The sequence below is a fragment of the Apteryx mantelli genome, chromosome 15 (genome assembly GCF_036417845.1).
Source record: "Apteryx mantelli isolate bAptMan1 chromosome 15, bAptMan1.hap1, whole genome shotgun sequence".
In the NCBI taxonomy this organism is placed as follows: Eukaryota; Metazoa; Chordata; class Aves; order Apterygiformes; family Apterygidae; genus Apteryx; species Apteryx mantelli.
In genome coordinates, this window is record NC_089992.1 from 15070893 (window position 1) to 15096781 (window position 25889).

At 57.2% G+C, this 25889-nt stretch overlaps 1 protein-coding gene across 1 annotated transcript; it reads right to left on the reverse strand.

The window, feature by feature from the left end:
• Positions 1-1640: 1640 nt before the first annotated feature.
• Positions 1641-22730, reverse strand: ONECUT1 (one cut homeobox 1). The gene is made up of 2 exons (XM_013957083.2): positions 21456-22730; positions 1641-1937 (listed from the first exon to the last, which is right to left on the reverse strand). Exons 1-2 carry the CDS (start codon positions 22534-22536, stop codon positions 1645-1647), a joined length of 1374 nt encoding a protein of 457 aa, XP_013812537.1. The 5' UTR covers positions 22537-22730; the 3' UTR covers positions 1641-1644.
• Positions 22731-25889: the final 3159 nt, after the last annotated feature.

Consider the following 25889-nt stretch of genomic DNA (forward strand, 5'->3'; position numbering starts at 1 on the left):
GTTCTGTTAGCAACAGAGCATTTAAACCTTTTCAACTACAAATTTTAAACTATAAATCATGCATTATCCTGATTAACAGATGAGCAAGAAAGAATGCACAAGAAGAAAAGCTCAGCCTGTTACACACAGATATGAAGCCACAAACAACAGGCTGTATCTTGGTGTCGTGGGAATTTTGCTATTGACTTCAATGGAACCATAATTTCGCCTTCTAAAAGCGCTACTGGGGCTCCTGTTGGAGCTGTTCCCACTACAGTTAACTGATGCTGCACTATTGTTTTCAAAAGGAAAAGACCAAGAGTCTTCAAACCTGTTCCTATTCCTTTGCCTGTTAAAGTCAGTAGGTAAAAAAAAGCTCGCTAATGTCAATGGGTCCCGATCAGGTGCTGGGCCTTGTGGTTTTACTGTTATCCATCCTTTTAATTTTTGCATACCAAATGTCTTAAGTCTCATATTTGCAGGCTAGGTGGCAGAGCTGAGCTATATTTATATAGGAGACATGGTTTGGAAAGGTGGTTGTTCAATGGGCTTCCAGCAGGATCAGCCTGGGACAGTGTAATAAAGGGATGCACACTCAAGAGCTACCACACTATCTCGCACAAAACTGTAAAGGCCCCCTTTTTTTTGCTTCTGCTGAAGTCAACAGCAAAAATGCTCATGACTTCAACAGAAGCAGCATCCCGTTATCAGTATCTGTGCTCTGACATGGGGTACAAACTCCTTAGATGACATTCTTTCTTGCCAATCATGAAAACAAACAGTATGTGGTTTTACTAATTGCAAATAACAGTCTTGATTACTAGTTTTATGTGTTATACAGTTAGATTAGTTTATACCTATAACTCTACATAGTATTTTGTGTAAAAATAGCTTTGGAATATTAAAATCATTGCAATAAAATACCTGCAATATAATTATTAAATGTGTTCTTTGGTAGCTAGTCGATTTTTTATGGATGGAATAGTTTTCCTTTTTTAAATCTGAACATTCCTTAACAAACAAAGAGAATGCACTGGTTTAGGTATCATTCAAATTTCTTTGCTTAGTTTGAACTTGTTTCCAGGCGTTGCACCAGTTAAGTTCAAACAATGAAACAGCAAAAATCACACTACCGTTCAAATGGATTCAGACGACTCCACGCTTTGTCGGTCATGCTATGGCACAACCCTCTCTGAAGACCAGCCCTGACTAAGTCCCTAGCCACCGGCGTGTACACAGTATGGATACACTCTACACCTTCATGGCAATTGCTGTGGAAATGAAGAGCCATATCTGAAAAGATGTCCATTCAATGACAAGAAATCACTATGCTCCAAACCACTAAACAGCCAAGTACGGTGAAAATGATCATGGGTGAAGGTGTAAGACCAGTGGTTTATTCCTTTTCTCTTTGTGTTCCATTTCATTCATTTCCTTTCCTTCTTTCTTCTTGTTTTTTGCAAGTCGTCGTCCTACTAAAGTGTGTGTCTTAGAACAAAGTCATAATGCAGGTGAAATAAGTCTTTGGTTTCTTTGGACTTATAAATAACATTTTTTTTCAAATAGTTCTAAGTATAAACCTGCTATCTTGAGGTCCTGGTTTGTCTTTATTTATTTATTTATTTTTAAAGCTTTTCCACCGAGGTTTAGTTTGTGGTTATTCCTTCATGCTTTGGTACAAGTGCTTGATGAAGAAGATGAGTTGCCTGAATTGGAGCTGCCCTCGTCTTGCCACTTATCCAGACTCCTCCTCCGTGCATTCATGAAAAAGTTGCTGACAGTGCTCAGCTCCAACCCTAGCTGCTGGGAAATGGTGATCTGTAATTCTTTGGATGGACGCTTATTTTCCTTGAATATTGCATGTAGAGTCCGACGCTGGACATCCGTGAAGACCAACCGAGGTTTTTTGGGGGTATTCCCTCTATCCTTCCCATGCTCTTGTTCTTTCCTCTTGCACGCTGCAAGAAAGGAGAGCAGTGGTTAGTGGTCTCACAGAGGAGTCATAATGAATGCCGTAAATGACAAACTTGAAAAAAAAGACCATTCATTTTGGCTTCCAAATTGGGAGAGGACATGTGACATGGATAAGACAGATGCTCTTGCATGCAGATTTCACGTGTCTACCTAGGTGTACTCACATGTAGGGTTTACATTTCACTTTTTAGCCACTTGGCTCTGCTAAAATTAACATGGATGTTTTCACGAACTTCTGCTAGCTCCACTATTCAACCTCCATTTCACCCATTTCCGAGGCTCTGTGAAGACACTGACTGATATCCTGGGGTCATTCCTTGCTCTTGGTTAAGGTCCTTGGGGGGGACATTCAAACATGGTACACGGGAGCAAGTGCGTGTGGGTAGGACAGTGCATATTATTAGTGGATGTGAATCCAAAAGACTAAAATTGAAGTCCTCTTAGGGGACCTCTGTTGGTGCCCCCATGCAGGGGGAGCTAACACCATGCACCTCGCAAGCGCCTTGGGGACCCTCCGCACGGCTGCAAGCAGCGCCAGCAGCAGCTACCATCATGAGGATACGGCTGCCCAGTCTCTCCCGGCGAAACAGCTCACCGCCCCTGGAGGAGAGGGGGCTCCTAAGTACCGCTCTTCTCTTCCCTCCACCTATCTGCAGTTCTTTGTTGTCAGCCCATTTCTGTATCTTTTTATTAGCAGAGAAACAAAGAACTGGGACAGAACAGGCTCTATAACAGTCTTACAGGCCCAGACGATTATGTATTTTGAACAAATTAAACCGCATTTTGACACGTAGAACAACGGTAGAGTAAATCTTCCTTACAGAACTTCCCTTTAATTTCATCTAATCTTCCCTTCTTTCCTTTCCACAATGTTATTTTACTCTACATTATTAAATGGCATTTGAAATTTAAGATCTGCCTTGCAGATCACCTCCTAGGCAGAACCTAAGGGGCTGGGAGAGCAATCCCGAGTCTCCCCACTAGCCTTTGACTGCCTGCCAACCCATACTGTCAGCATTTAGCTCGGATAAAAGGTTTCCTTGGGAGAACAGACCGGTCTGTCTCACTTTCAAAAGAGCCTGAAGTTGTCTGTTTCCCCTTTTTTCCCTAACAACATCCCTTAATGCTGACTTAGAGAGGTGTTCGGAAGATAATATGGGTGGTCTGTCTCTGTGCCTGTCTAGTCCTTACTTCCGTGGAGATCAGAGCTGATTATAATAAGAATTTTTTTCAGTATCTCCACCAGTTCCATGGTTATTGGGCTGAAAACAGCAAATTACTTTACAAAGGTCCTTACTGCATCCTTTATTGCTACCCAGAGCCAGTGCCGGCATGAGGATTTAATTGCTGAAGGAAGGTATAAAAGTAGTCATCCACCTTTTGTACTTACAGAAGCAGCAGTTGCACAGATCAGACAGGAAAATTCAAGTGATGGCAACTTCTACCACCCCCGGGATTTGGCCTTGCTGGTCCTGATCTTGGTGAGCCCCCACGAGGCAGGAAATACAAGCGTTTTCCTTCTCTAAATGGACGAGCTTTTGAAGAGCTTCCTAACAATATATATTCCAGCTACAGAGTCTTTCATAAGCAATGACACATTGATCAAACAGACTGAGATGCCAAAATCATATCTTCTACAGTTATTTTTATCTGAAAACCTTTGAAGAGTCCTTTGAGGTCACATCCTGACTTCTAAGATACTGTATAACTTCTGGTCTGAAAAATAGTCCCTTTATACAAGCAAGACCTCACTGAAGTTAAGCTGGCGAACTCAGCATATAAATCAGTTCCTGTGAAAAATTGTGCGTGCTGATTGAAAGCAAACATTGATAACTCAAGGGTTAAAAATACCTTTGCAAGAATGGTCCATTATTTACCAATAAATGCTAGAAAGTAGAAAATGAGGTGCGAAGAAGAGATTAAAAGAAAATCTATCATTTAAGCACCTGTGAACATTTGACAAGGAGAAGCTCCCCATGAAAGCAGCTGCAGACCCTCAGCCCTCCTTCTGCACTGACCTCAGCCTCCTCCTTTAGCTCTGTCCTTGCTAATGTGCTGTTGCAGGCAAGGGAACAAACAAAAACCCGGATAATATTTGCCCTGCCTCACAATTAATTCCTTCTCACAGCGCTTTCCTTCTCGGTGACTACACAAATTCCAAGTTTTGCCTAGACATACTGTCCAGAGAAGAGATCATCACTTTTCACAAAATCCTAACGAAACAAGGAGTGAGATCCAAGTCAGCACTGGATAATGCTTCAGCAGGAACCATCATGTCATGAATTACACTCCCAGCAGTAAACACAAAGCCATTTTAACTTGCTATATAAACCTATGAGGTTTCAATCATAAAATAGTACAAGAATTCTCTGAAATCATGGAGAATAACAAAAAACAAATGTGCATTATGAAGCTAAATTGTTTAACTTGATGTCTTCTTGCGCTTGGTATGTTCATCTCCTGGAATTTAATATTCCTAAATAACTATTTCCCTAGAAAATGTCCCTTGAGTTGCAAAATGCCTTGTTCCTGAACTTCAGTTGCATTTGAGACCTCAGACTTACTGCTGCTAAGATGACAGAGGTAAGAAAAAAGTAATCAGTGATGGGGAGAAAAAAATAAATTTTATTAAGTCTACAATACAAATAAGCCAACTCTAGTATTTTGCAAATTCCTGAAGCTTTCTACTTATCTCCAGTTTGTCCAGCACTTCACTGTGCAGATAACTGGTAAAACCAATTAAATATTACATGGGAAATGGGGTGCAGATTTTAGAACTCAGTCTTCCCTGTAATAGCCAAAATCAATATAAGTTAATTTATATTGATACAAAACACTCAGCCTTGGCTTTGTATCAACGAAAAGAAAGCAAAGTGCCATACACTGCTTTACCCTAGGTTGGGTTATAGTGACTGTGTAACATACTTTTCCATTGGTGGAAAAAAAATGTTCTTGCAATAACTGCGATCCCCCCAGTTTCCCACCAAGGCTCAGCCTCCTCTGGAGCTCTGTGTTGAAGGTACCACTCAAGGTGCCTCTGCTCAGTGAAAGGCATCCTAGAAAACTGAGAGAAATAACACCGTTATTGCTTTTTGACATTCTTAATATTTCATCTGCCTGTAAAGTTTGGCTGTGCTATGAAATGTCATGGGACAGCCAGTGCTCACTAAATGACTAGCTGGTTATTCAATATTGTATTTTGCCCTCTTTGTTCGGTGTGCATGGCCCTGTATCTCAGTCCCCAGACCTGTATCTTCTGAATATGACATAATTCATTTCCTGGTGGGCTTTTCGGTACTATCTGAATGTTTGCCAAGCAGAATACAGTTGTTTCCCCAGCCCCTGCAGTGGGATGGGGCGCAAGGGTGAACTATGTGATCTCTTGCAGTCCCTGCCAGGTGTATTTTCTACCATGAGTTGCTATCCCAGATTTGCAAAGGCAGTATTAAGGTGTGAGCAGCTTAAGAGGCAAAATGGCCCACTTAGCTCACAAGCCCAACCTGAGATGCCCGCGGTCTGTATTTTTGGAGCAAATATTGCCTGCACAGGGCTTTGCTGACGGCCAGGTGACACTGGCTTCAGCCCTGCCTGGGTGCTGGCAGCGCTCCTGCGAGCCAGGGACCGGGCAGGGACCCTGGAAAGGGGCGCAGTCGGTGGCCACCGCGAGCTGCATGTCCAGCCTCACTCGGGGGTGAAACGCAGCTCCCCAGGCAGCATTTGCCTGTCTTAGTCCCAAGAAACGCTGCGTGTCCTGCTGCACTCACTTCTGCGGACAGCAGCCTCCTCCCCTGCGCAGCCCCAGACCAGCCCAGGGCACCGTCCCACGCAGCAGGGCAGCACGGGGCCCTGCGGAGAAATGCTGTATGATAATGCCATCGAAGGTAACCTTAATTCTGGCAGTCCTAATTGCCAAGCGCTTGACTTCACTGCCTTAATCCTCTTTCAGCTTTTGTGGACGGGAATGGTAGTCTCCTGGGGGTTCCTCAGAGAGCAAAACACCCTGCAAGGAGTTCTGCCAGGCCGCACCACGCAGGTGCCCGCGCCGCCGGGGGCTGGGCAGGAGGGCTCAGGACACAGCCCTCCACGTGGCACCGGCCGGCAACCCAAATTTTCCTCTCCTGCTTGGCGCAGTGCCCCGGGAGAGACCCAGCCGGCCAGCGGGCTTCACAGGTCCTGCTGAGCGCGTTGCTGGGGCCAGGAGACGCGCTCCAGCGGCCGGCTAAGCCACGGCACAGACCCCTAGCTTTGCTCTCCTCCTGTGGGTTGCGCGTTGGTGGACAAAGAAAAGCGAGGGACAAACCCCAGCGGAACGCGTGGCAGAGCCAGCTGCCGAACCCGGCGCCCTGCCAGCACCTCTGCTGGAGATCCCCTTCCCTCCCGGCTTCCCAGGCCATGGGCGAAATCTTAGTCCCACCAGAGTCACTAAGAACTAGCCTAAATCCTAAGATCGTTAAGAAGGTTTATTAAATATTATTATCTGTTATTAAATATTTCCCCTTTGCCTCTGGTTCTTCCTGCTGCACAGAGTTCCCGCACGTTTTGGTGCTCCGGAACGGGCAGCCTGCGGGGCTCGTGCAGGCAGAGCCCCTGTCCCGCGCAGACCCGTGCAGTGCTTTGCAGGTCGCTGGTCGTGTGTTTTCCCCGTGGGCGAGGGCTGAACCCTGGCGGGCCGGCGCTGGTTTCGGGCACCTCGCAGGCGGCGTGCATCCGGCTCGCCCACCCGCGGGCTGCGGGAGAGCCGCTCCCTGCCCCTGCCCCTGCCCGTGTGTGTGCCGGCAGCTCCCCGTGCCTGCAGCTCGCCGCAGCGGCAGCTGGAGGCCCCGTGTTTGGAGAGCCTCGCTGACCGGATTGCCAACCACATAAAGCAGATTGGCAGCTCAGGCTTTCTGAACAAACTGTTCAACCTCTCCTGCTCCACAGACAACTTCAAAAGTGCAAGTTTTCATTTGGATGAGGAACTTTGCTCTTAATTCCATTCCCGCTGAACGACAGTCACAGATCCTGGCCAGTTCCATGGACTATCAACATAAAATTGATGCTGGAAACGTCACTACGTGTACCAAGATAACAACCAGGACAACAGAGGCTCTGACCCAGAAACGCATGTGCCTAGCTAGCAGCAGGTACGTGGCCCGCCCGCCTGCCAGGCCAAGTCACACGCTAATTGATCCCCACACTCGTTACTGCCTTCTTCTGAAGGCAGCACAGCCACTCGCGCCTCTTGCAGCCAAGCAGTGCGCGGTGTTGGCCACCGTGACAAGCGGCACAACACAGCACGCCCGTAGCAGAGCGAGCCCAGTGGTCCCCACGCTGCTCCACGACGACCTTGGGAGCCCACCCTTCCCCTTGCAGGGTGGCACAGATCCAAGGTTTTAGCAAACCACCATACAGGATTTTCAGTTTCCTAAGGCTACATTCAGGTCCAGCTGGAATTGGTGAAAATATGCTCTAGGCTAGGCCAAAGCCTACAGAATAAGACAGATTATCCTCCTAACCTCCAAGCTGGATTTCATCTACTTTGAATTAAGGACTAATTACTTGTTGGTCCAGAGAGAGCGAGCTACTGACGCTGTTGCAACTTGGGACCTTATCTGCAGCACGGGAGATCCACATGCAGCAGGTTCAATCCTTATTGAACATACAGATGAAATATCATGGCCTCAACAGGTAAAACAGAGAGGCACCCACTGCGGGTAGCAAAGCAGCCCAGCAGAGCCGAGGTTTGACCGTTGGCTCTTCTGCACCCCGCGGATGCCTGGCGAGCACCATATTGGCCATTTCAAGGCAAGGCTCCTGCCTGTTATTTCGCTCCTGAGCCGTGGCTTGCAGATCATTTTTTGTCCCGGGAGAGGCTGGGAACATTTTCAAAATCTGGTACATACTCAGGTGATACAAGTATACTTTCCCTTTCAGCTCTCCTCCTGCCAACTTTCATGAGAGGCAGATTAAGGGCAAAAATTTTAAATATGCCTAACTGTTTAAGGAGCTCTTGCAAACAGTACTGCCAGGCCTTGTTGTGAACTGCAAGGGTGGATGCCGCCTTTCATCTTCTGCCTTGTCCAGACCCAGGAATATTAATAGCACTTAAAAATAAATAATGGTGATAATGAAAAACTGTAATAGGGTTTCCTTACGATCGTTTTCCCTGCATTGGAGCCAATCAATTTTAATAATAAATTGTAGCTTCCAGCTTGCCAGAGAACAAATGTACACCGCGGGATAAAACCTGCTGCAACGTGAGAGACTACCCAGCGCAGGCGCAGAGCCTGGCTAGCCTGCGCTGCAAGGACTGACAGACCCGAGAGCCTTCCCCGGCAGCGCCCCCGCCTGCGCTTGGCCCAGTGTTGTGTTCAGACCAAGCAGCTGCGCCTGTTTTGGCCAAATCTTCCTTTCTTTAAAGCAGGCAATGGTACTCACTGAAGTTAGTAGCTTCCCAAAGACAATTCAGTCATCCCTTTTTTGGATAAACACCAGAGCCTGTCTTCAGAACTGTTTATTGCACACCTTTATAAGCGTTTTATTTTATGTAGCAGAAGATTATGAAAATAATTTGCACTGATGTCCTTAACATGCACTTCGCATGAGCAGTGTGGATGGGCTCCTCTCAGACAGCACAGGAACCCAGTTCAGGCAAAGGCCCTTCGCTCGAACAGCACAGAAACCCAGTTCGGGCAAAGGGCTTTGCTGAGCGCTCCGGGGTGCTGCATTTCTCCTGACGGTGCTCCCGCGGCAGGTGCGCGCCCCTTCCCGTGCCCTTCCCAATGAAAAGGACCACGCTTTTTGTCTGGGCTGCCCCAGCCAGGTGATGCCTCTTGAGATGCCTTTTGAAAGAGCCTTAAGAAAGTCTGGTTAAGAAAAAAGCAAAGCAGAGTCTAAAGAAAGAGTCCCTGACTCTGGTGACACATGTGCAGATACGGCAGTGCAATATTATCAGCGCCAGAAGGAGCCCTCTAAATCCACCACTGAACTCTGGCCTCCTCCAGTCACTTCCATCTTCCTCTGCCCTGAGCAACAGATATTTTTGACACTTGCAATTCTCCCGATACAGTCCATCAATCTATTTTTGTCTCCCTTTGTTCCTTCTAAGTCGCCCGAGGGATTTGGCTGTGTTAATGTGCCAAACCTTGTAAGGTTTGTACATCTTATTAAGACCCGGTTGTCCGTGAGCGGTGCAGGACTCACAGCCTCACTGCTGCCCGCTGGAATTGTGCCATTTATCACTGCTCTTTGCAGGTCCTTCTTGAACGTACGGCTGGGCTGCCTGTATGCACCATGAAGGGATCAATCCTGCTCCGACTGAGGTGCAAGGAGGATCATGTCCCCTGTGCAAATGCACTAATCAGATCATTAGCTTGAGATACAGAAGAGGCTAGTCTGCCCACCTGGGAGGTGATCTGTACTGTTCTGTCAGCCCAAAAGTCAGGATTATGGTAAGCGCAGGTATTAACCTCAACACTTGATCTAGTCTTTCATCCCTAGAGGGTGTATTTCTTTTTAAAATCTAAGAAAAATAAATCAAAGACCATAATGCCCATTTTCCGAAGCCCTGTGTATGCACGCATACTGTGTGCCTGGCTGTGTGTTACAAATGGAAAATTTCCTTTCCTGTAAACACAAAAGCAAAGCATGAGACCAACAGAACTCTGAGGAAGCCTGTTTTCTGCTGTTTTCTTTGGGTACATAATAAAATACCACCACAAATCCAGCTGGCTTCTTTGTTGGAAAATTGACACTGGGGTGGGGGGGGGGAATAACGACAGAAAACGCGAGGTGGCCAAAACCCACCCCGAGCTCTGTGGCTAATTTTGGAAGTGGAGGACAGCTCTGCCTGGAAGAAAAGGTGATCAGGCTCAAGCGCCACCGCCAGCAAGCAGGCACTTGGGTGTGCGGAGGGAAGGCGTCAAGGTGCTGAGAAGGTGCAGGTGCATTTAGGGGTGGTCTGGACCGGCAGACCAGCGTCACCTGGACACACCAGCTGCGCTGGGGTAATGGCCGTGGGCACCTAAGGGTCTCCTTTTTACCTTTCTTTGTACCCAAAGCAGACCCAGACCAGCAACTGGGAGCTGCGTGAGTTCGCACAGCTGGAGGCGGCGTGCGGCCGGCAGCGAGCAGGCGCAGCGGTGCCCGGCCGGCCCAGGGCCTGGCAGTGGGGTCCCGGGTCCTTCACCTCGAGGCGACAGTCGCGTTTCCAGCCTGGCCCGGGTCACCGGTGGCCACAAGTCATTACCGCTCACCGGTCACTGAGTGCCTGTGTGAGACGAGGCAGGGTCTTGCTTCAGCTCCTGTGAGCAGGTTCACGCCACACTAATTTCCGTCACATTTGACACGTTACTTGACACCAATTAGCGCCGCGGCTGGATGCCAGCACTGGATGCCATGGGCCAAGGGGTGAGGACCTGCGCTTGCCGGCCACAGGCATGACCCCCTGCCGGTGCTCAGGGAGGCAAGCGGGGAGGTCTGCGCGGGAGGTGGGCAACGCCGCACGTGCGCAGTGCCACCGCGAAGCCTCCCCCCTTCGGAATCCCGCATTCAGGATCAAACAGCGCCTGCGCACTTTAAAACATCCAACACCACTGATCTGGACAAACTTCACCCGGGACCTGCGCTGGAGGAAACAAGAAAGCTGTGAGCAGCTACAGCTAGCAGGGGAGCGAGGCAGAGGCTAAGCCGGTACCTACAGGTGAGGGTGGCCAGCCAAAACACTTGGCAGCTGAAACATTCATTTGCAGGAAGAGCGAGCATCAGGGATCTCTCACGACTGAAAGCCAACAGGAGCACAGCTCTGCATCGCGCCTGAGGAGGAACCTCCCCAATGCACTGTGTCCAAGGGTGGATCCGGCACAGAGCCGGGGCCTCCAGGCTCAACGACCCCCCTCACCGCACTGACTTCGTCTCCAGCACTACCTCACCCTTCCTATTCATGAGCACGATATTTGCTTGAGCCAAGCAGGAGAAAAAACATCTGCACTGTGCTTCTCTCAAGGACTCCAGTGCAAGATTCCCAGAAAGTAACGGGGTGTTTACGAGCTACCAATTTCACTGCTGGCAGCTGAGAACAGTAACTGTTGCCATCAGCAGAAAAGCCCCAAGAAATGGTGCAGCCCCTCTCAAAGAAATGCCGGTAAGAACACTGCTTTCTGCTCCTGCCGCACGAGAGACAAGGACATATTTTAGGGAGACTTGAGAGGATTCTCAAAACTTGTGTGTGTCATCTTTCCCCCTCCTTTTGTAAAGTCAAATCTCTTAACTATCCCAAGACCAGGCGAACAGGACACATTTTAGACAGAGACATAAAAAACTTCTAGAACCTTCTCCTTAAACATATTTTCTAATCTTTATTGTGTGAGGACTATAAAGTCTGGGACTTGCCTGAGGTAGAGTCTGAACTGGGCCACTAAGAAGTTGGGAATCTCTTTCTAAAGCACCTGCTTCTAGTTTTGAAACATCACAAAATATCCAATAACATTTTTAGAGAGAGAAAACTCGTCACTGGTACAAGGTAGAGAACATCCTGGAGGATATTCTGACGGTGAGTCTGCCTTTGTGGGGAGAAGGCAGAAGAATTTCCACAGGAGGCTGAAACTGCTAACGCCTGTGGACAGCAGAGATAGTCCTAATTACGCTGGCTAGATGAGTGCAGTGGAAGCAAGTAGTCAAAAGTTCATGGTCAATTTATAGCGATAATAATACATGGTGATAACAATGCAAGTGTGATAAGCACCGTCCTTATCATGTGAATAACACCTCTGGAGCGTGCAGAGATGCACAGATACAGGTGTCTCCTAATTGTCAAAAACTTAGCATTTGGGGGAATATGGGAACAAAATTAGGGGCCTATAAGACCCACGCTAACTGAGTGCAGACTTTACCACATGTACTAAAAGCAGGCAAACCTGTTTGGCCTGGAAGAACAACCACAGCTTCTCTGTGCCATTTATTCTAATATTCCACCATTCGGCGAGGAGCACAGACAGCATCAGTACTACATGAGGGTTCCCAAAAGCTTCCGCCCCTGTTAGGACAAGACCACTCACGTGTCAATGCTGAAAGCCTCCACTGGCAACACAGTACACTGGTTGCTCCCCAAAACCTTCTCCTCCCAGCTGAAGAGAGCATGGAAACACCAAAATGTCTGAACACACATTAAATGATATTATGGTATTTCTTATTGGTCCTGGCATGGTTCAGCATTTTGCACCTTGTCTTTCTAGTGATTGGCATTTACAATTATTTAGAGTGCAGTGTATCCTCCTAAACCCCAGCAAAATTCCTCTTTTGTTTTTTCATACCATGAGAAAACTTAAAAATATATTTCTATAAAGGAAGCTCACAGAATGACTTCAGCCTGGCAACATACAGATCCCCGCTGAGACTGCGAATGGTAAACATCTCACTCCCGTGCACTGTATGAAAATGAGCGACCTTAATTTGCTGCCACTGGAATAATAAAGTGAAGCAGACTAAGCAGCACTGACTCAACATTTTGGGATTCGAGGGTTTGCACAAACTCGCAGTGTTGATGGATCTGTAACCGCTTGAATAAACTGACATCACCGCTACAGAATATGCTGCTAAGTGGATTAATCAGGGGGAAGCACCCGATTTTCCTGCGATATCATTTAAAGTAAATGTTAAATTTCTTTAGCTGGATCTTTAGTTAACCATATTACTGTGACAAATATTTCTTTGTCTAGCATAAGTAATTAGAATTTAATCACTTTAACTGCATCTTAATTACCCCAAATGAATTGGAAGGACATTTAATAGCAAAGATTAAATTGCCTTAATGAACGATTTTTGTGACTGCATCAATATTTTAATCATGTTAGCGGCTCCCGGCGCGCCCCGGCCGCTGCGGCGCGCTGCAGCTGCCGCCCCCGAGGTGGCGCCCTCGCCCCGCGGCTGCGCCCGCGGCGGCGGCTGCAGCGCCCCGACGGGCAGCGCCCCACCGCGCCGCTCCGCGCTGCACCGCGCCGCTCCGCGCCCCCCAACCGGGCAGCGCCCCACCGCTCCGCGCCGCGCCGCTCCGCGCTTCCCAACTGGGCAGCGCCGCTCCGCTCCGCGCTGCGCCGCGCCGCTCCGCGCTTCCCAACCGGGCAGCGCCGCACTGCGCCGCTCCGCGCTGCACCGCGCCGCTCCGCGCCCCCCAACGGGGCAGCGCCCCACCGCGCTGCGCCGCGCCGCTCCGCGCTTCCCAACCGGGCAGCGCCGCACTGCGCCGCTCCGCTCCGCGCTGCACCGCGCCGCTCCGCGCCCCCCAACCGGGCAGCGCCCCACCGCACCTGGCCGCCCCTCCGGGCAGCGCCCCACCGCGCCGCACCTGACCGCACCGCTCCGCACCTGACCGCCCCACCGGGGAGCTCCCGACCTTGCCGCGCTGCTCCGCACCGCAGCGCCCGGAACCGCCCGCCTGCGCTGCGCTGCGCTGCGCTGCGCCGCGCCGCTCCGCGCTGCCCCGCCGGGGAGCGCCCGCCCGCGCCGCTCCGCCCCTACCTGCCGGGAGCGCCCGCCCGCCGCGCGCCGCTGCGCGCCCCGCCCCGCGCCCCCGCCGTGCCCGCCCCGCCCGCCCGCGCGCAGCCGGGCTCGGCGCGATGCCGCCGCGACGGGCGTCGCAGGGCCCGTCCTGCTCCTCGCACCCCCGGGTCACCCCAGCCCGCGGCGGGGTCTCCGCCGGGCCCCGCGGAGCCGGGAAACGCGCCCGCGGCGGCTCCTGCGCGGCACCGGCTTTCTGCCGGGACTGGGAAAACCCTTCCCAGATGTGGAGTGCCCTGAGAGCACTTGCAGCAATCTTCGGGAGTGCTGATGCACTTAAAACTACCTGTAACCTTAGATCAGGTTCACTGCAGCTTCTGCACCGAAATCACTCAGGAATAGGCCCCCAGGCCTTCTGATTTAATAGTTAGCTATTTTCAGTAGCAGCACTTCTAATGGTCCACCAAAAAATGCTTATACACAACAACCCACATGTTATATAGTCCTGATGTAGCTTGTAATACTGGATGCAAAGCTTACGACACATCAATCAATTGCATGTTAATTGCCATTTTCGTTGCACATAAAATGTTACCGCTAAGACTTCCTATTACCCTAAAATGGGATAAAATCAAAACTATTGTTGTTCTAATAAATTGTTCCTGCAAATTATTCTTTCAGCATCGTGAAAGTGACTCCTCTTAAACAAAATGGCTCAAGTAAGATGTATTTTGGAAGAATTTCAGTAAGAATTGGTTGGTTTTCTGTCAGTATATGATTTATCCAGATAGATTTATATTTGAAGTAAGAATTGACATTTGTTGATTTGATCATGGGTGGATATAGTAGTCATGAAAGAACCCAACGTGATGCCATGCTAGGTCCTGATTCAGCATTAAGGAAAAAATCTCCTTGAAGCCAATATTCTTCAGAGAAAAGTCAGAAGCACTTTAGCAACAGATCCTGCATTTAAGAGTCATCTTAGGTCTCTCTTGAAATGAATTTGTCCCTTGATTTTGGGTGTGTGGGATTCTTGTGTTACAAGGGAACAGGCATAAGCTACTCAAGACAAAACACAAGCTATGATTTAATTCAGATGCATGCAAACATATACACAGATGGATTCCTGCCTGCTCTGTGTATTTCTAGAAAACCTTGTGTCAATTTAATAAACATATTGCCCCCGACTATCTAAAAGCACAGTTTGCAAATGTCAGGATTCAGCTGCAGCACAGCACCCCAGCTCTCCATCTGCTGGATGGCTGAGGCCTGATATTCCAGCTGCAGTCGCAGTATCCCACAGCCAGCACAGTCTGGGTGCCAAGCACCGAAGGAGGCATCATGTGCCAGCATCTGCCTCTTCTTCTTTCCTGGATCACCTGGACACTTCTTGCTTGCAGGGCCCCGTGCACCATCACTCACAGTTACACCGCTGAGGGAAATTGTCTTTCCTTCCCCATCACACTGACATTTGCTACCCTTGCTAGATTCCTATTGGGGTGGCCTGTTGCCTCTTTACAGGAGGGTATCCACGCACCAGTTCCTAGCCCTCTTTCTCCAGCACTGCCAAGTCCCGGGGGTCTCCCGGAGGCGCAGTCTGGCTGCGATCCATCCATGCCTTTCCACCCGCCCCAGCACCGAGCTTCCCCTCCCCGCCGTGTGGCCCAAGCACTGAGCTCTGGCACGGGCAGGCAGGCTGAAGCCGGAGCGTCCTGCAGCATCACAGCCTGCCTAATTGCGTGCTGCCATTATGCATAATCGATGCTGCATTGCTCCTTCATTAACGATGACAACCGTGAGACTGCAGAGCAAAAATCACCTGAGCCTGGCCTAATGTCCTGGGGCCGCGCAGCCCCTGCCCCGAACGGTTAAGGGCTGGCTTCGCCCGATTGCGGGCGGCTCCCTCGACGGGGCGCCCCGCAGCTGGGCTTGCACCGTGAGCCCGGGCAGCGGGGCCGGAGCGGGCCCGGGGCGGCGAGGCCAGCGCCGGGAGAGGGGTCGGGAGCGGAGTCGGGAGCGGGGCCGGGCCGGGCCAGGCCGGGAGCGGAGCGGGGCCGGGAGCGGGGCCGGGAGAGGGGCCGGGAGAGGGGCCGGGCCGGGAGCGGGGCCGGGAGCGGGGCCGGGCCGGGAGCGGGGCCGGGAGAGGGGCCGGGAGCGGAGCGGGGCCGGGAGCGGGACCGGGAGAGGGGCCGGGAGAGGGGCCGGGCCGGGAGCGGGGCCGGGAGCGGGACCGGGAGCGGGGCCGGGCCGGGCCAGGCCGGGAGCGGAGCGGGGCCGGGAGAGGGGCCGGGAGAGGGGCCGGGCCGGGAGCGGGGCCGGGAGCGGGGCCGGGCCGGGAGCGGGGCCGGGAGAGGGGCCGGGAGCGGAGCGGGGCCGGGAGCGGGACCGGGAGAGGGGCCGGGAGAGGGGCCGGGCCGGGAGCGGGGCCGGGAGCGGGACCGGGAGCGGGGCCGGGCCGGGCCAGGCCGGGAGCGGAGCGGGGCCGGGAGCGGGGCCGGGAGAGGGGCCGGGAGAGGGGCCGGGCCGGGAGCGGGGCCGGGAGCGGGGCCGGGCCGGGAGCGGGGCCGGGAGAGGGGCCGGGAGCGGAGCCGGGCCGGGAGCGGGGCCGGGAGCGGGGCCGGGCCGGGAGCGGGGCCGGGAGAGGGGCCGGGAGCGGAGCCGGGCCGGGAGCGGGGCCGGGAGCGGGGCCGGGCCGGGAGCGGGGCCGGGAGAGGGGCCGGGGCGGCGGTAACTGTCCGCAGTGCTGAAAGCGCGGCCCTGCCTCGCGCCGACGGCGACGGCTCAACACGAGACGAAACAGCCCGGTGACATCGGCGACACCGGCGACACCGGCGCCCCGTGCCAGCGCTGCCCGCGGGGCGCCCCCGCCGGAAAGCGGGCTGCAAACCCCCCCATCTCCCGCCCCTCGGGCCGGCCCGCCGCGCTCGCCCAGAGCCGCAGTGCCGGGCCAGGCCGGGCCCGGGGCCACGGCGTGCCGAGGGGAGCCGCCGCCGCCGCCGCCTCAGTGGCGGGGCGGCGGGGCCGAGCAGGGCGACGGGGCTGGGGCGGCGGGGCCCGGCTCCGGCCGCCGCCCGTCAGTAGGTGGCGCAGATCCCCCGGAAACCGACGACGCTCCCGGCGCGGCGGGCGGCGGCGTCGGGCCGCGTGTCGGTGCGGGCGGCCCCGGCCCGGCCCGGCCCGGGCGCTCTCAGGGACTCGGGGCACCGTGCGGGGGCCGCCGCCGCCTTGGCCCGACGGCTCCGCCCGCCGCAGGGACCCCGGCCCGGAGCAGCCCCCGGCCCTGCCGCCCGGCGGGAAGGGCCCGTGGGGCGGCCGGGGCGGGGGCGCGGGCCGGGAGCGGCTCCCATTTTGAGGTGGGCGCGACTCTTGGTCAAAATGGCAGCGCGGGTGGGATCGGGGCTCCCCCCCCCCCGGCCTTCCGCCACGCGGCCGTTAATTAAAACAAACAAACAAACAAACAAAAGCGGCGCGGCGCGACGCCGAGCAGCGGCCAGAGGCGCCGTGCACATGCCGCGGGGCTGCGCCCGGCCCGGCTCGGCATGGCCCGCTAGGGCCCGGCCCGGCACGACACGGCCCGGCATGGCCCGCTACGGCCCGGCCCGGCCCCGGCCCCGCTGCAGAGGAACGCGGGCCGCTGGCGGCGCGCCGGCGGCGGGAGCGGCGCGCCGGCCTCCCCGCTGGATAACCATTAACGAAAAGCAAACGAGGCCGTGTACGAGCGGCTGTAAATCAATCGGCACAAGGACGCGGCCGGCAAACAAGCGCGGCTCCGCGGGGGAGGCCGCCCCGTGCCGGCGCTGCTCGGGGCGCCCGGCCCGGCCCTGCCCCCCCCTCCCGCGGGCCGCCCGGGGGCCCCCGCGGCCCCGGCCCCGGCCGCTCCCCCCGGCCCGGCCGCCCCGAGGGCCGGTGCGAGGCCGCGGCCGCCTCGGGTGCCGGGCGGCACCGGGCGCTCCCGGCGCACCAGGGGGCGGCGGCAGGGCGCGCTGCGAGCGGCCTTCGCTAGATTTCATATGTGATGGGGGAAGCGCTCTGATTACAATATTGATTTCCTTACAGTTAATTTGGTGAGAATTTCTCGCCGGCTTCCCAGGCTTCAGCCTAGATAAGATTTGATTATGGAGGGAGAAAGGGAAAGCGGAGGGAGGGAAGGAAAGACATGCAACGCTCAGGTCGCAGGAAGATGCTGAGCTGCCCGCGAGGTGCGGGCCGGCCTCCGCGCCTCGCCCGCTCGTGGCCGACCCGCCGCGGGCGAGCGCGGGCCCTCCGCGGCGCCCCGCGCAGCAGCGCGCCCGGCTCCCGCGGCTCCCGGGCCGGGAGAGCAAACGCCGCCGAGAAGAGCCTGTTCGCGAAGCCTGCGAGGGAGGCGCACCGCGGCAAGCTCCCTCCGCCTCACACCTCCTTGTGCGGCACATGGAGGGGCTGCGGGGTCCCTGATAGCCCCGCGGAGGAAGCCCCGTCCCCAGACGTTTATTGGCGGCGTTTCTGCCTCCGCTCGCGGCCTGGAGCGCGGCCCGCGGCGCGCTGAGCTCCGCGCAGGGGAGCGGGGTATTGGCAAGCCGGCCTTTAGGCAGGTGCGTTTCAAAACACAAATAGCTCGATGAGGGCTATTTTTTCCTGGACTAGATGAGTCGGTTTTGGCTTTCTTTCTTTCTTTTTTTTTTTTTCTTTCTACTCCTCCCTCAAATAACCTGAAAGAAATCTACCCTTAAATCCCGACAGACTGCAGACGGGCTGTATTTCTTCTTCGAATTATATTTATTTTTTTGGTATCCCTTCACTGCCCTTTCAAATGTCAGTAAGGGTGAGGGGCAGGTGGGAAACATCCTGGAAGAATAACTAATAGAGAAACGGACAAAAAGATAAATATTCAGTGATAAGGGGGAGTGAGGGGGGACAGACAAAGGAAAAGAGAACAGAGAGGAGAAGGAAGATGGGATGAATAAGATGGAGGCTGGAAGAGGTCAGCTTTGCAATTAGCAGTTCTGCTTACATTTCAAGAGACAGCCCAGGAAGTGTCAAGACCTCAATCCTGCTTCCATGTAACTACCAATTTTTCCTCTATTTGTCGGAGCTTCTGTAATCTGGGAGGTAGGGAACCCCCAGGGATGGCTGGAAGGGGCAAATACTGAAGATAAAGTGCTGGGCGAGACTGTGGGGCCTAAAATAACCAGGTTCCCCCCGACTCGTCGCCTCCCGGCTGCTGTCTGCAGGAAATCCGAAAGGGAATAAAGGCGGCGAGGGCTCTGCTCTGGGTATTTATCTACCTGATAATTCTCTAAACGCCCGAGACTGAGTTATAATTTGGACGTGAAATTTAATTTGCGTCGGCTGGAGTAATTTATGATATTTTGAATTGATGTTCATACATCAATATCAATCGGGGCAGATTTTTACCACTTAGTAAGATCATCACACATTTAAAACCTGCACAAAATAAAATCGATAGTTGATGCATTTACAGCGGATTGCCTCGCCAGCAGCGCCCGCAGCACGGCGCAGGGCAGCCTGCGCCGGGCGCTCAGCGCCGCGCGGAGGGGCGGCCGCGGCCCCCGGGGTGCGGGGCGGGGGAGGGGGCGCCCAGCGGCCGCCCCTCATTGGCTGGCACGCATCGATATGCAAATGAGCACGTGCCGCGGGCTGCCCGGAGCCCCGCGCCCGGCGCCCGGCGGGACTCCGCGGCGCGGCTGCCCCAGGCCGCTGCCGCAGCGGGCATCAACCCCGCGGCCAGGCGGGGCTGCAGCGGCCCCTGCGCGGCCGTGCGCCGCGGGCACCCCCGGGCGCAGGCAGCCTTCCCCAGGCCCCCTCCCTCCCCGGGCCGCGAGCCCAGTGCCGCCCCGGGGAGGCCGTTTCTCTAAGGTGCCGCTTTCAGGTTTGATCGGAAAAAGGGGGGGGGGGGAAATAATGAGGCTTTGTCTCTCTAACGGGATTACCGGGATCCGCTTATCCCCGGGGCGGCTGGAGGAAGGGGCGGCGCGGGGCAGGGGTGAGCAGCGCGCTGCGCGGGCGGCGGCGGCGCGGCGGCCCCGCGGGGCGGAGGCGCCGCGCTCCGCGGAGCTGCCTCCCGCCCCCGGCCCGGCAGCACCGGCTGGCAAAGCCTCCCGGCCCGCCGCGCCAGGAGAGGGATGCCAGCAGTCTCCAGCGCGAGGGGTTGTTTCCAGTATCGATCTATGCAAATGAGTGGAGATTCAGGTCGACCGAATTGTCGTAAAAATACACTCCAAATCGAAGGAAGTTCGCCTTAGCAATCGTTAAGGGGATATTGGAGACACAAACTCCACCATCCTCACCTGGATAGCACCAGCAAGACGAGGGTTTACTTCTCGTGGGGGTTGTTGTTGAGAAAGGGAAGGAGGAAAGGGCATTTTCTAGCAGACCAGACCTTTGAAACTGACTCTGCAGGAGCGGAGGAGAGCAACGTCCTCCCACGCTGTGCACCGCGAGGAGCAGCTACGGCGTGGAAGAAAGGTCCTCGTTAGGTTCCCTTTCTAGCGCTACTTTAGGCTTCAGAACCGGGGAGGTTAGCTGAAAACCGGCAACGAACACGGCTGTAGCCCGGCTGGGTCCCCAGTGATCAGGCAGCAGCTCCCTATTCCCACAGTCGCTCCGGCCGAAAGCGCAGGAACATTTGTGTACTCGAAAGGAGAAAGATTTGACCCTTCCCTTATTTTTGTCCGTGAAACGGATCAGTGACCCCGACTCCAACTCGGATCGACTGGCTCGCGTTCTCCAGGGACAAATTAATGGAGACCTATCACTTAATTAACAAACCCTCACTCACGGCATATTAAACTCGGGCTCTGTACCGGGCGCACAAGTTGGCGAATTTGGGGAGGAGGCAGGAGGAGAACAGGTACAAAACAGGACAGAAACACATTCTGCTCCTTTGGATCCCCGAGCAGACAATACCGAAGCTGTTCCTTAGGAATAGACCGAACCAGCAAATTTTGAGGTATTTCTGAGGTTCTGGAGCAGCGCAGGGACACGACAGACTCCTTCTCACATGCAGAAGCATCCATACGAAATTCAAACTCCACGGGCTAATGATAATTGCAATCAGTTAAAATCTAACGATTTTAGCAAATTGCATTTCTTCTGCTCTTCAGTCACCAGTTACACGCCAGGCTCGTATCTTTTGTGGGAAAACAACACTCTTCCAGAACACCTAATCTAAAACAAACGGGATAGGGAGCTAAAATCGGCTCTGAGCACCGGCTAGCCTCTCGCATCAACATCCCCAGCCCCCCGCCGAGAGCCGCTGTTGTTCTCACCGAGCAGTCGCTCCCGCTCCGCGGGGCGACGGCTCTCCTCGCCCGCCCGCGCGGCCCCGCGGAGCCGCTGCGCGCAGCGCGGAGCCGCGCGGAGCCCGGCGGCCCAGACCCCCCCCAGCGACCGCCAATTAAAGCGTTTCCGCCCGGACCTGCCTCCGATGCCGGCCTTAATTCTCGTGCAAACAAACCGAGCGGTAGAAAGAGGACAAAGAGGTAAATGCAGGCAGGCGGCCCCGCGCACGGAGGGGCTCGCCCGCAGCGCCAGCGCGGAGTGCCCGCGCAGCTGCGGAGGGTGCCAGTGCGCACACACACACGCGTGAGGACTGAACGCAAAGTTGAGAGCCTTCTTTTCCCACTCCTCCGACCCCAGCCCCGCGCACCTCGCCCGGGGGCGGGCGGCGATTTCTCGGCGCACACGCAGAGCGATGGAGCAGCGCGGCCGCGCAGCGGGCCCGGCGGGGGCCGCGCACCGCAACGCGGCGGCTGGCCGGGGCGGCGGTTCCGGCTCCGCCGTTGCCGGGGCCGTTCCCAAATTCCCGGCCGCGACGCGCCAGCCCCGCGGCACCACAGCCGGGGCCGCGGCGCGGCGCGCAGATCCCCCGCGGGCGCGCACGGCTTTGTTCAGGCGCGGGAGCGCGGCGCGGGCAGGTGCCGCTGCGCGGGGCCGGGAGAGCAGCCGGGGGGGGGCGGGCCGTGGTTTCGGGACCCCCCCGGGCTCGGCGCGGCGCGGGGGCCGCCGCGCCGCCCGCGCCCCGCGCTCACCTGCCAGCCGCAGAGCAGACATCCGCTGAAACTCCGGCTCCTGGAGCCACTTCCACATCCTGCGGAAGGTCTCCCGGCCGGATTTGAGCTTGCTCCAGGGCTTGGGGTTCCTCAGCAGGTCCGAGAGGGTCCCTTGAGAGCGGCACAGCACCCTCTGGGCGAAGATAGCCTGGGGGATGCTGTACCGCTTGAGCTCGGTGGTGATCCTCTGAGCGACTTCTTTGGTATTGATTTCTTCCATTTGCCCTGAATTACTTCCACTGTTGACCTGCGAGCCAGTCACGGAGGGGTTTTGCTCCCTGGCAGAGCCCAGGATCTGCCCGTGGCTCTGGGCGTTGAGGTGGGCATGGGGGTGGTGCGGGATGCCGTTGAGAGGCACCATGCCGGCCGAGGTGGGGGTGAGGTGTTGGTCGCCGTGCCTGGCGAGCATGGCGGGGTGGTGGGCTTCGAAGCCGTTGGGGGTGAGCATTTTCTCGGCGGGCATGGTGGCACTGGGGTGGGCGTAGTGGGGCAGCCCTTGCTGGGAGTTGTGGATGCCCCCCAGGCCCGATCCAGACAAAGGCGAGAGGCTTTGCCCCATGCCGGTAACATCCTTATGGTAGGGGGTGTAGAGGTTGTTCATGGACGCCAGACCCCTCTCGTCCCTCATGAGGGTGAAGCTGCCGCTCACGTTGCCCGGTATCCGCTGGTGGGGGTGGTGGTGGTGGTGATGGTGGTGGTGGTGGTGAGGGAACTTGTCCGAGACTGTCGAGATGGGAGGTAGAGGTTGCAAAGGGGTTAACGTGGTGTAGGTACTGCTCATGCTCATGCCGGGGGGTGTCTCGCAGGCCATGGTCATGGTGGGGTGCAGGGGTCCCGTCAGAGCGTGGTCGGGGGGCCGGTGGTGGTGGTGGTAGTCGCCGCTGTCGAGGATGGACGCCATGCCCATGGAGCGAGGGTGGGCTGGCAAGTGGTTGCTGCGATGGGTCACCGAGCTCCGGTGGTGGGGACTGCTGCTCATCAGGTCGGCCGTGGCGGACACCGGCTCATGGCTCACCCCGTGCAGATCGCCGATGTTCTCCATCGCCAGCTGCGCGTTCATTATTATTCGTGCGAGCGTGTGGACAAAACATCTATCTGGTCTGTGGTTGGAAGGTCCTAGGAGGTCTTCACGGCGGATGCATGCAGGCTTCCTCCCCCTCTGGAAAGGATCAGGCTCGTGGGGGGGTTGGCTGATTTTTTTGTTGGTATTTTTTTGGTTTTGTTGTTGTTGTTGCTGCTGCTTGGTTGGTCTCTTTTTTTTTTTTTGGTGGTTTATTTAATTTTTTTTTTTGATGACGATGTTGGATCAATTTTAAGGCCCCCGTTCTTTTAAAACAGCCTCCGCAGCCCCGGTAGGTGCTTGACCGCGTCCCTCGCCATCTCTAGCCATGTCTCTTACTGGGCTCGGTGCCTTTGGCCACCGCTCCGCTGCTGCAGCGGCGCGGTGGGTCAGCGCGGCGCATGCGCACCGAGCCCCGCGCACCGCCCCCGCGCACCGCCCCCGCGCACCGCCCCCCGCCCGCGCACCGCCCCCGCGCACCGCCCGCGCACCGCCCCCGCCCCGTGACGTCACCGCCCCTATTAAGGAGGCGAGCGCGGCGCTGCGGCGCCCAGAGCCGCCGGCGCAGCTCTGCCCCGAGCCGCCCTTCGCCTCGCTGGGGTGGGCGGCGCCTGCGCCCGCGGGCAGCGCGGGCCCTGCCACGCCCCGCCCTGCCGCGCCGCCCCGCGCCCGTCGCCCCGCGCCTCCCGGGGCGGGCGGGGGAGCGCGGCGGGCGGTCCGGGCAGTGAGGGCCGCCCGCCCCGCCCCGCCCCGCCCCTTTGGTGACTTCGCATTTTTCGTGAGCGAGGAGCCCCCTCGCCCTCAATTTCGATATTAACTTCCGGGTTTCCTCCGGCCGCGCGCCGCGGGGGAGCGAAGCGCCCGGGCAGCGCCCGCCGCCAACGGCCGGGCGCGGGGGTGGGGAGGGCGTGGGGCCGCCGTGCCGCACGGAGCCCCGCTGCGCCCTCACGCACCCGCGTGTCCCCTCGCACACGCACTCGCGTCCCTCACACCCCCGTGTGCCTCACACACTCGTGTGTCCCCTCACGCACCCCCGTGTGCCTCACACCCCCCCGTGTCCCTCCCCGTCGTGTCCCCACAGCCGCCCCGCGCGGTGCCCGGGCAGCGGCGGTAGCGCCCCGGGTGGCTCCTGCCCCCCGCGGGCCCCTCCGCGCTCCCGGCCCGGGAAGGGCCCGGGCGCGGGGGCCGGGGCCGGGGCCGCCGCGGGGGCCGGTGGGTCCAGCCGGGCCCCGGCGGTGCCCGCAGCCGCTGCGCGAGCCCCGCCGCGGGGCGCCCGGGCCGGGACGCGGGAGGAAGCGGCCGGCGGCCGCCGCGCTCGGCGGCGACGGGGCGCCCGGCCACGCGTGCCGCGGCCTGTCCGTCACCCCGAAGAGAGAAAAGGGGGGGAGGAAAAACAAACCCGCCGCCCCGGCAACCCCCTTGTTAGCCGAGGTGCTTCATGCTGCACGAAAGGGCAGATGTGCCTATTGTTCGCCCATTAACAATAACGAACCAAGCCGGCAAAGCGGACGGGGCGGGCCGAGCCGAGCCGCGCCGCGCCGCGCCGCGCCGCGGGCGGGGCAGCCGCGGCCCCGGAGCGCCGGGAGCGCCGGGAGCGGGGCGTCCCCGCGGCGGGGCGGCGGCGGGAGCCCGGCAGGGCCGCCGCGCCCGGGCGCCGGGGAGCCGGTCGAGCGGCGGTGTCCGTCGGAGCTGCCTGGCCCCGCCGGGTCCGTGGCCCGCGAGCGGCTCCCGGCGCTTCGCCGGCGCGGTGGTGCGGCCGAGCCTCGGGACCGGCCCCTTTCCCTGGAAAAGGGGCTGGTGGCGCGGCCCTGGCAAAGCCCCCCGGTCTGGATGCAGCGGTGCGCAGCAGCGGCCGGGCCCCGGGCACCGTCACCCGCCGCCTCCCCGCGAACAGCGCCGGGGCCTCCCCCGACGAGAGCCCGGGCGCCGGCCACTCTCGCCGCCGCGCAGCAGCTTCGCGCCGTGGCGCGGGCAGGCCTGGGGGGCCCGGACAAGACTCCCCCTTCCTCCAGACGCCATCTGAAATTAAACCGTGCGGCTGTTTCTCCCGGGGCTCTTGCGCTAACTTTATCGCAAGGGCCCGCCGAGATGGCCCTGGCGTGCGCGGGGCGGCTGCGGGGGCTCGCTCCTGCCCCCGCCTAGGAAAGGGGGCAAAACCCCCTCAGGAGGCGCTTCGGGCCGAAAGTACAGCTGCGCCCCCCGGCCCCCCGGGCCTGAGCAGCCGCAGGAAGCGAGGAGCGCGGAGGAGCGGGGCGCTGCCTGCCCGGCACCCTCCCAAATCCCACCTGGGCCCGCCCTGCACCGCCCGGACGGGTCGCGGCCGCCCCGTCGGGCCCCGCCGCCGTGCCCGCGGCCCTGCACGCCTCGCCTCGCCTCCCGCCCCGCGCCGCTCCGCGCGCCTGGGGGCTCTGCCCGGCCCCCGGCCTCGCTGCCGCCCCTCCTGGCCTCGGTCCCCGGCCCATCCCCGCCGCCTCGGGGCACGGCCCCCCGCGGGTCTGCAGGCCCCCGGAGGCGTGCGCGGTGCCCGGGGCCCGCTGCCGGCTGCGGGGCCGCCGCCTACGGTCCGCGAGCCCGGCACGGCCCCGGGCGGATCCGCTGCCTCGGTCCCGCGCGGGGACCTGCCGCTCGCGGTCCCCGTGGGCGCCCGAGGGGCCGTGCCCGCGGCCGCGGCGTAGGGCTCCCGCCGGGACCGCCTGTGCGTGGCCGTGCGGCACGGGCTCACGGGGGAGCTTTTAAATTACGACAAATATCTGCTAAGCGTGTTGAGCGTCTGGCCTCGAAGCGAACAGGATGAGTTTTTTTTTTTTTTTTCTATAAAGTTAGGTTTTCCACAGCTGGTTTATTTATTTCCTGAAATAAAAAATATACACATTTGTAAGTTTTTATGATAGAATTCAGAGCCATTTGAACACTTTTCCGAAAGGCATCCGTTACTACCATCCGTTTATTTTCCTTGCTTGCCTGAAACTTCTCGATGCTTCATTTTGCGCTAAAGATGACATAGAGATCCCGCACAGCTCATACCTCTCCAATTGCTCCCCCATCCTGAAAAGCTGCCACGACTCTCTGAAAATCTGTAATGTAAACGGTAACATTATCTCCATTTCTTATAGCGATGGATAGATAAGGATAGGTGGATCTGCGAGTGAAGCAAAAATAGTCCCGAAACCCAATTAATGATGGCAGGAAATGTTTAGGTTTAAATAAAATAAAATTATCAAGAACATTTCAAGACCGAAAGGCACGGCTGTGTTTGTTTCCCAGGCCAACACGAGATGATGTCACGAATCTAATCGAAACGTTGCCAGCTTCTTCATCCTTCATATCTGTATACAATTCACAGTTTAATTACA

What these genes read in the sequence shown, in the direction of transcription:
- ONECUT1 (XM_013957083.2), bottom strand. Translation starts at nt 22,536, where the DNA reads ATGAACGCGCAGCTGGCGATGGAGAACATCGGCGATCTGCACGGGGTG. An exon ending in GTCTGCTCTGCGGCTGGCAG is followed by an intron (nt 1,938 to 21,455) that starts GTGAGCGCGGGG and finishes CCTTTCTTGCAG; the next exon opens with CGTGCAAGAGGAAAGAACAA.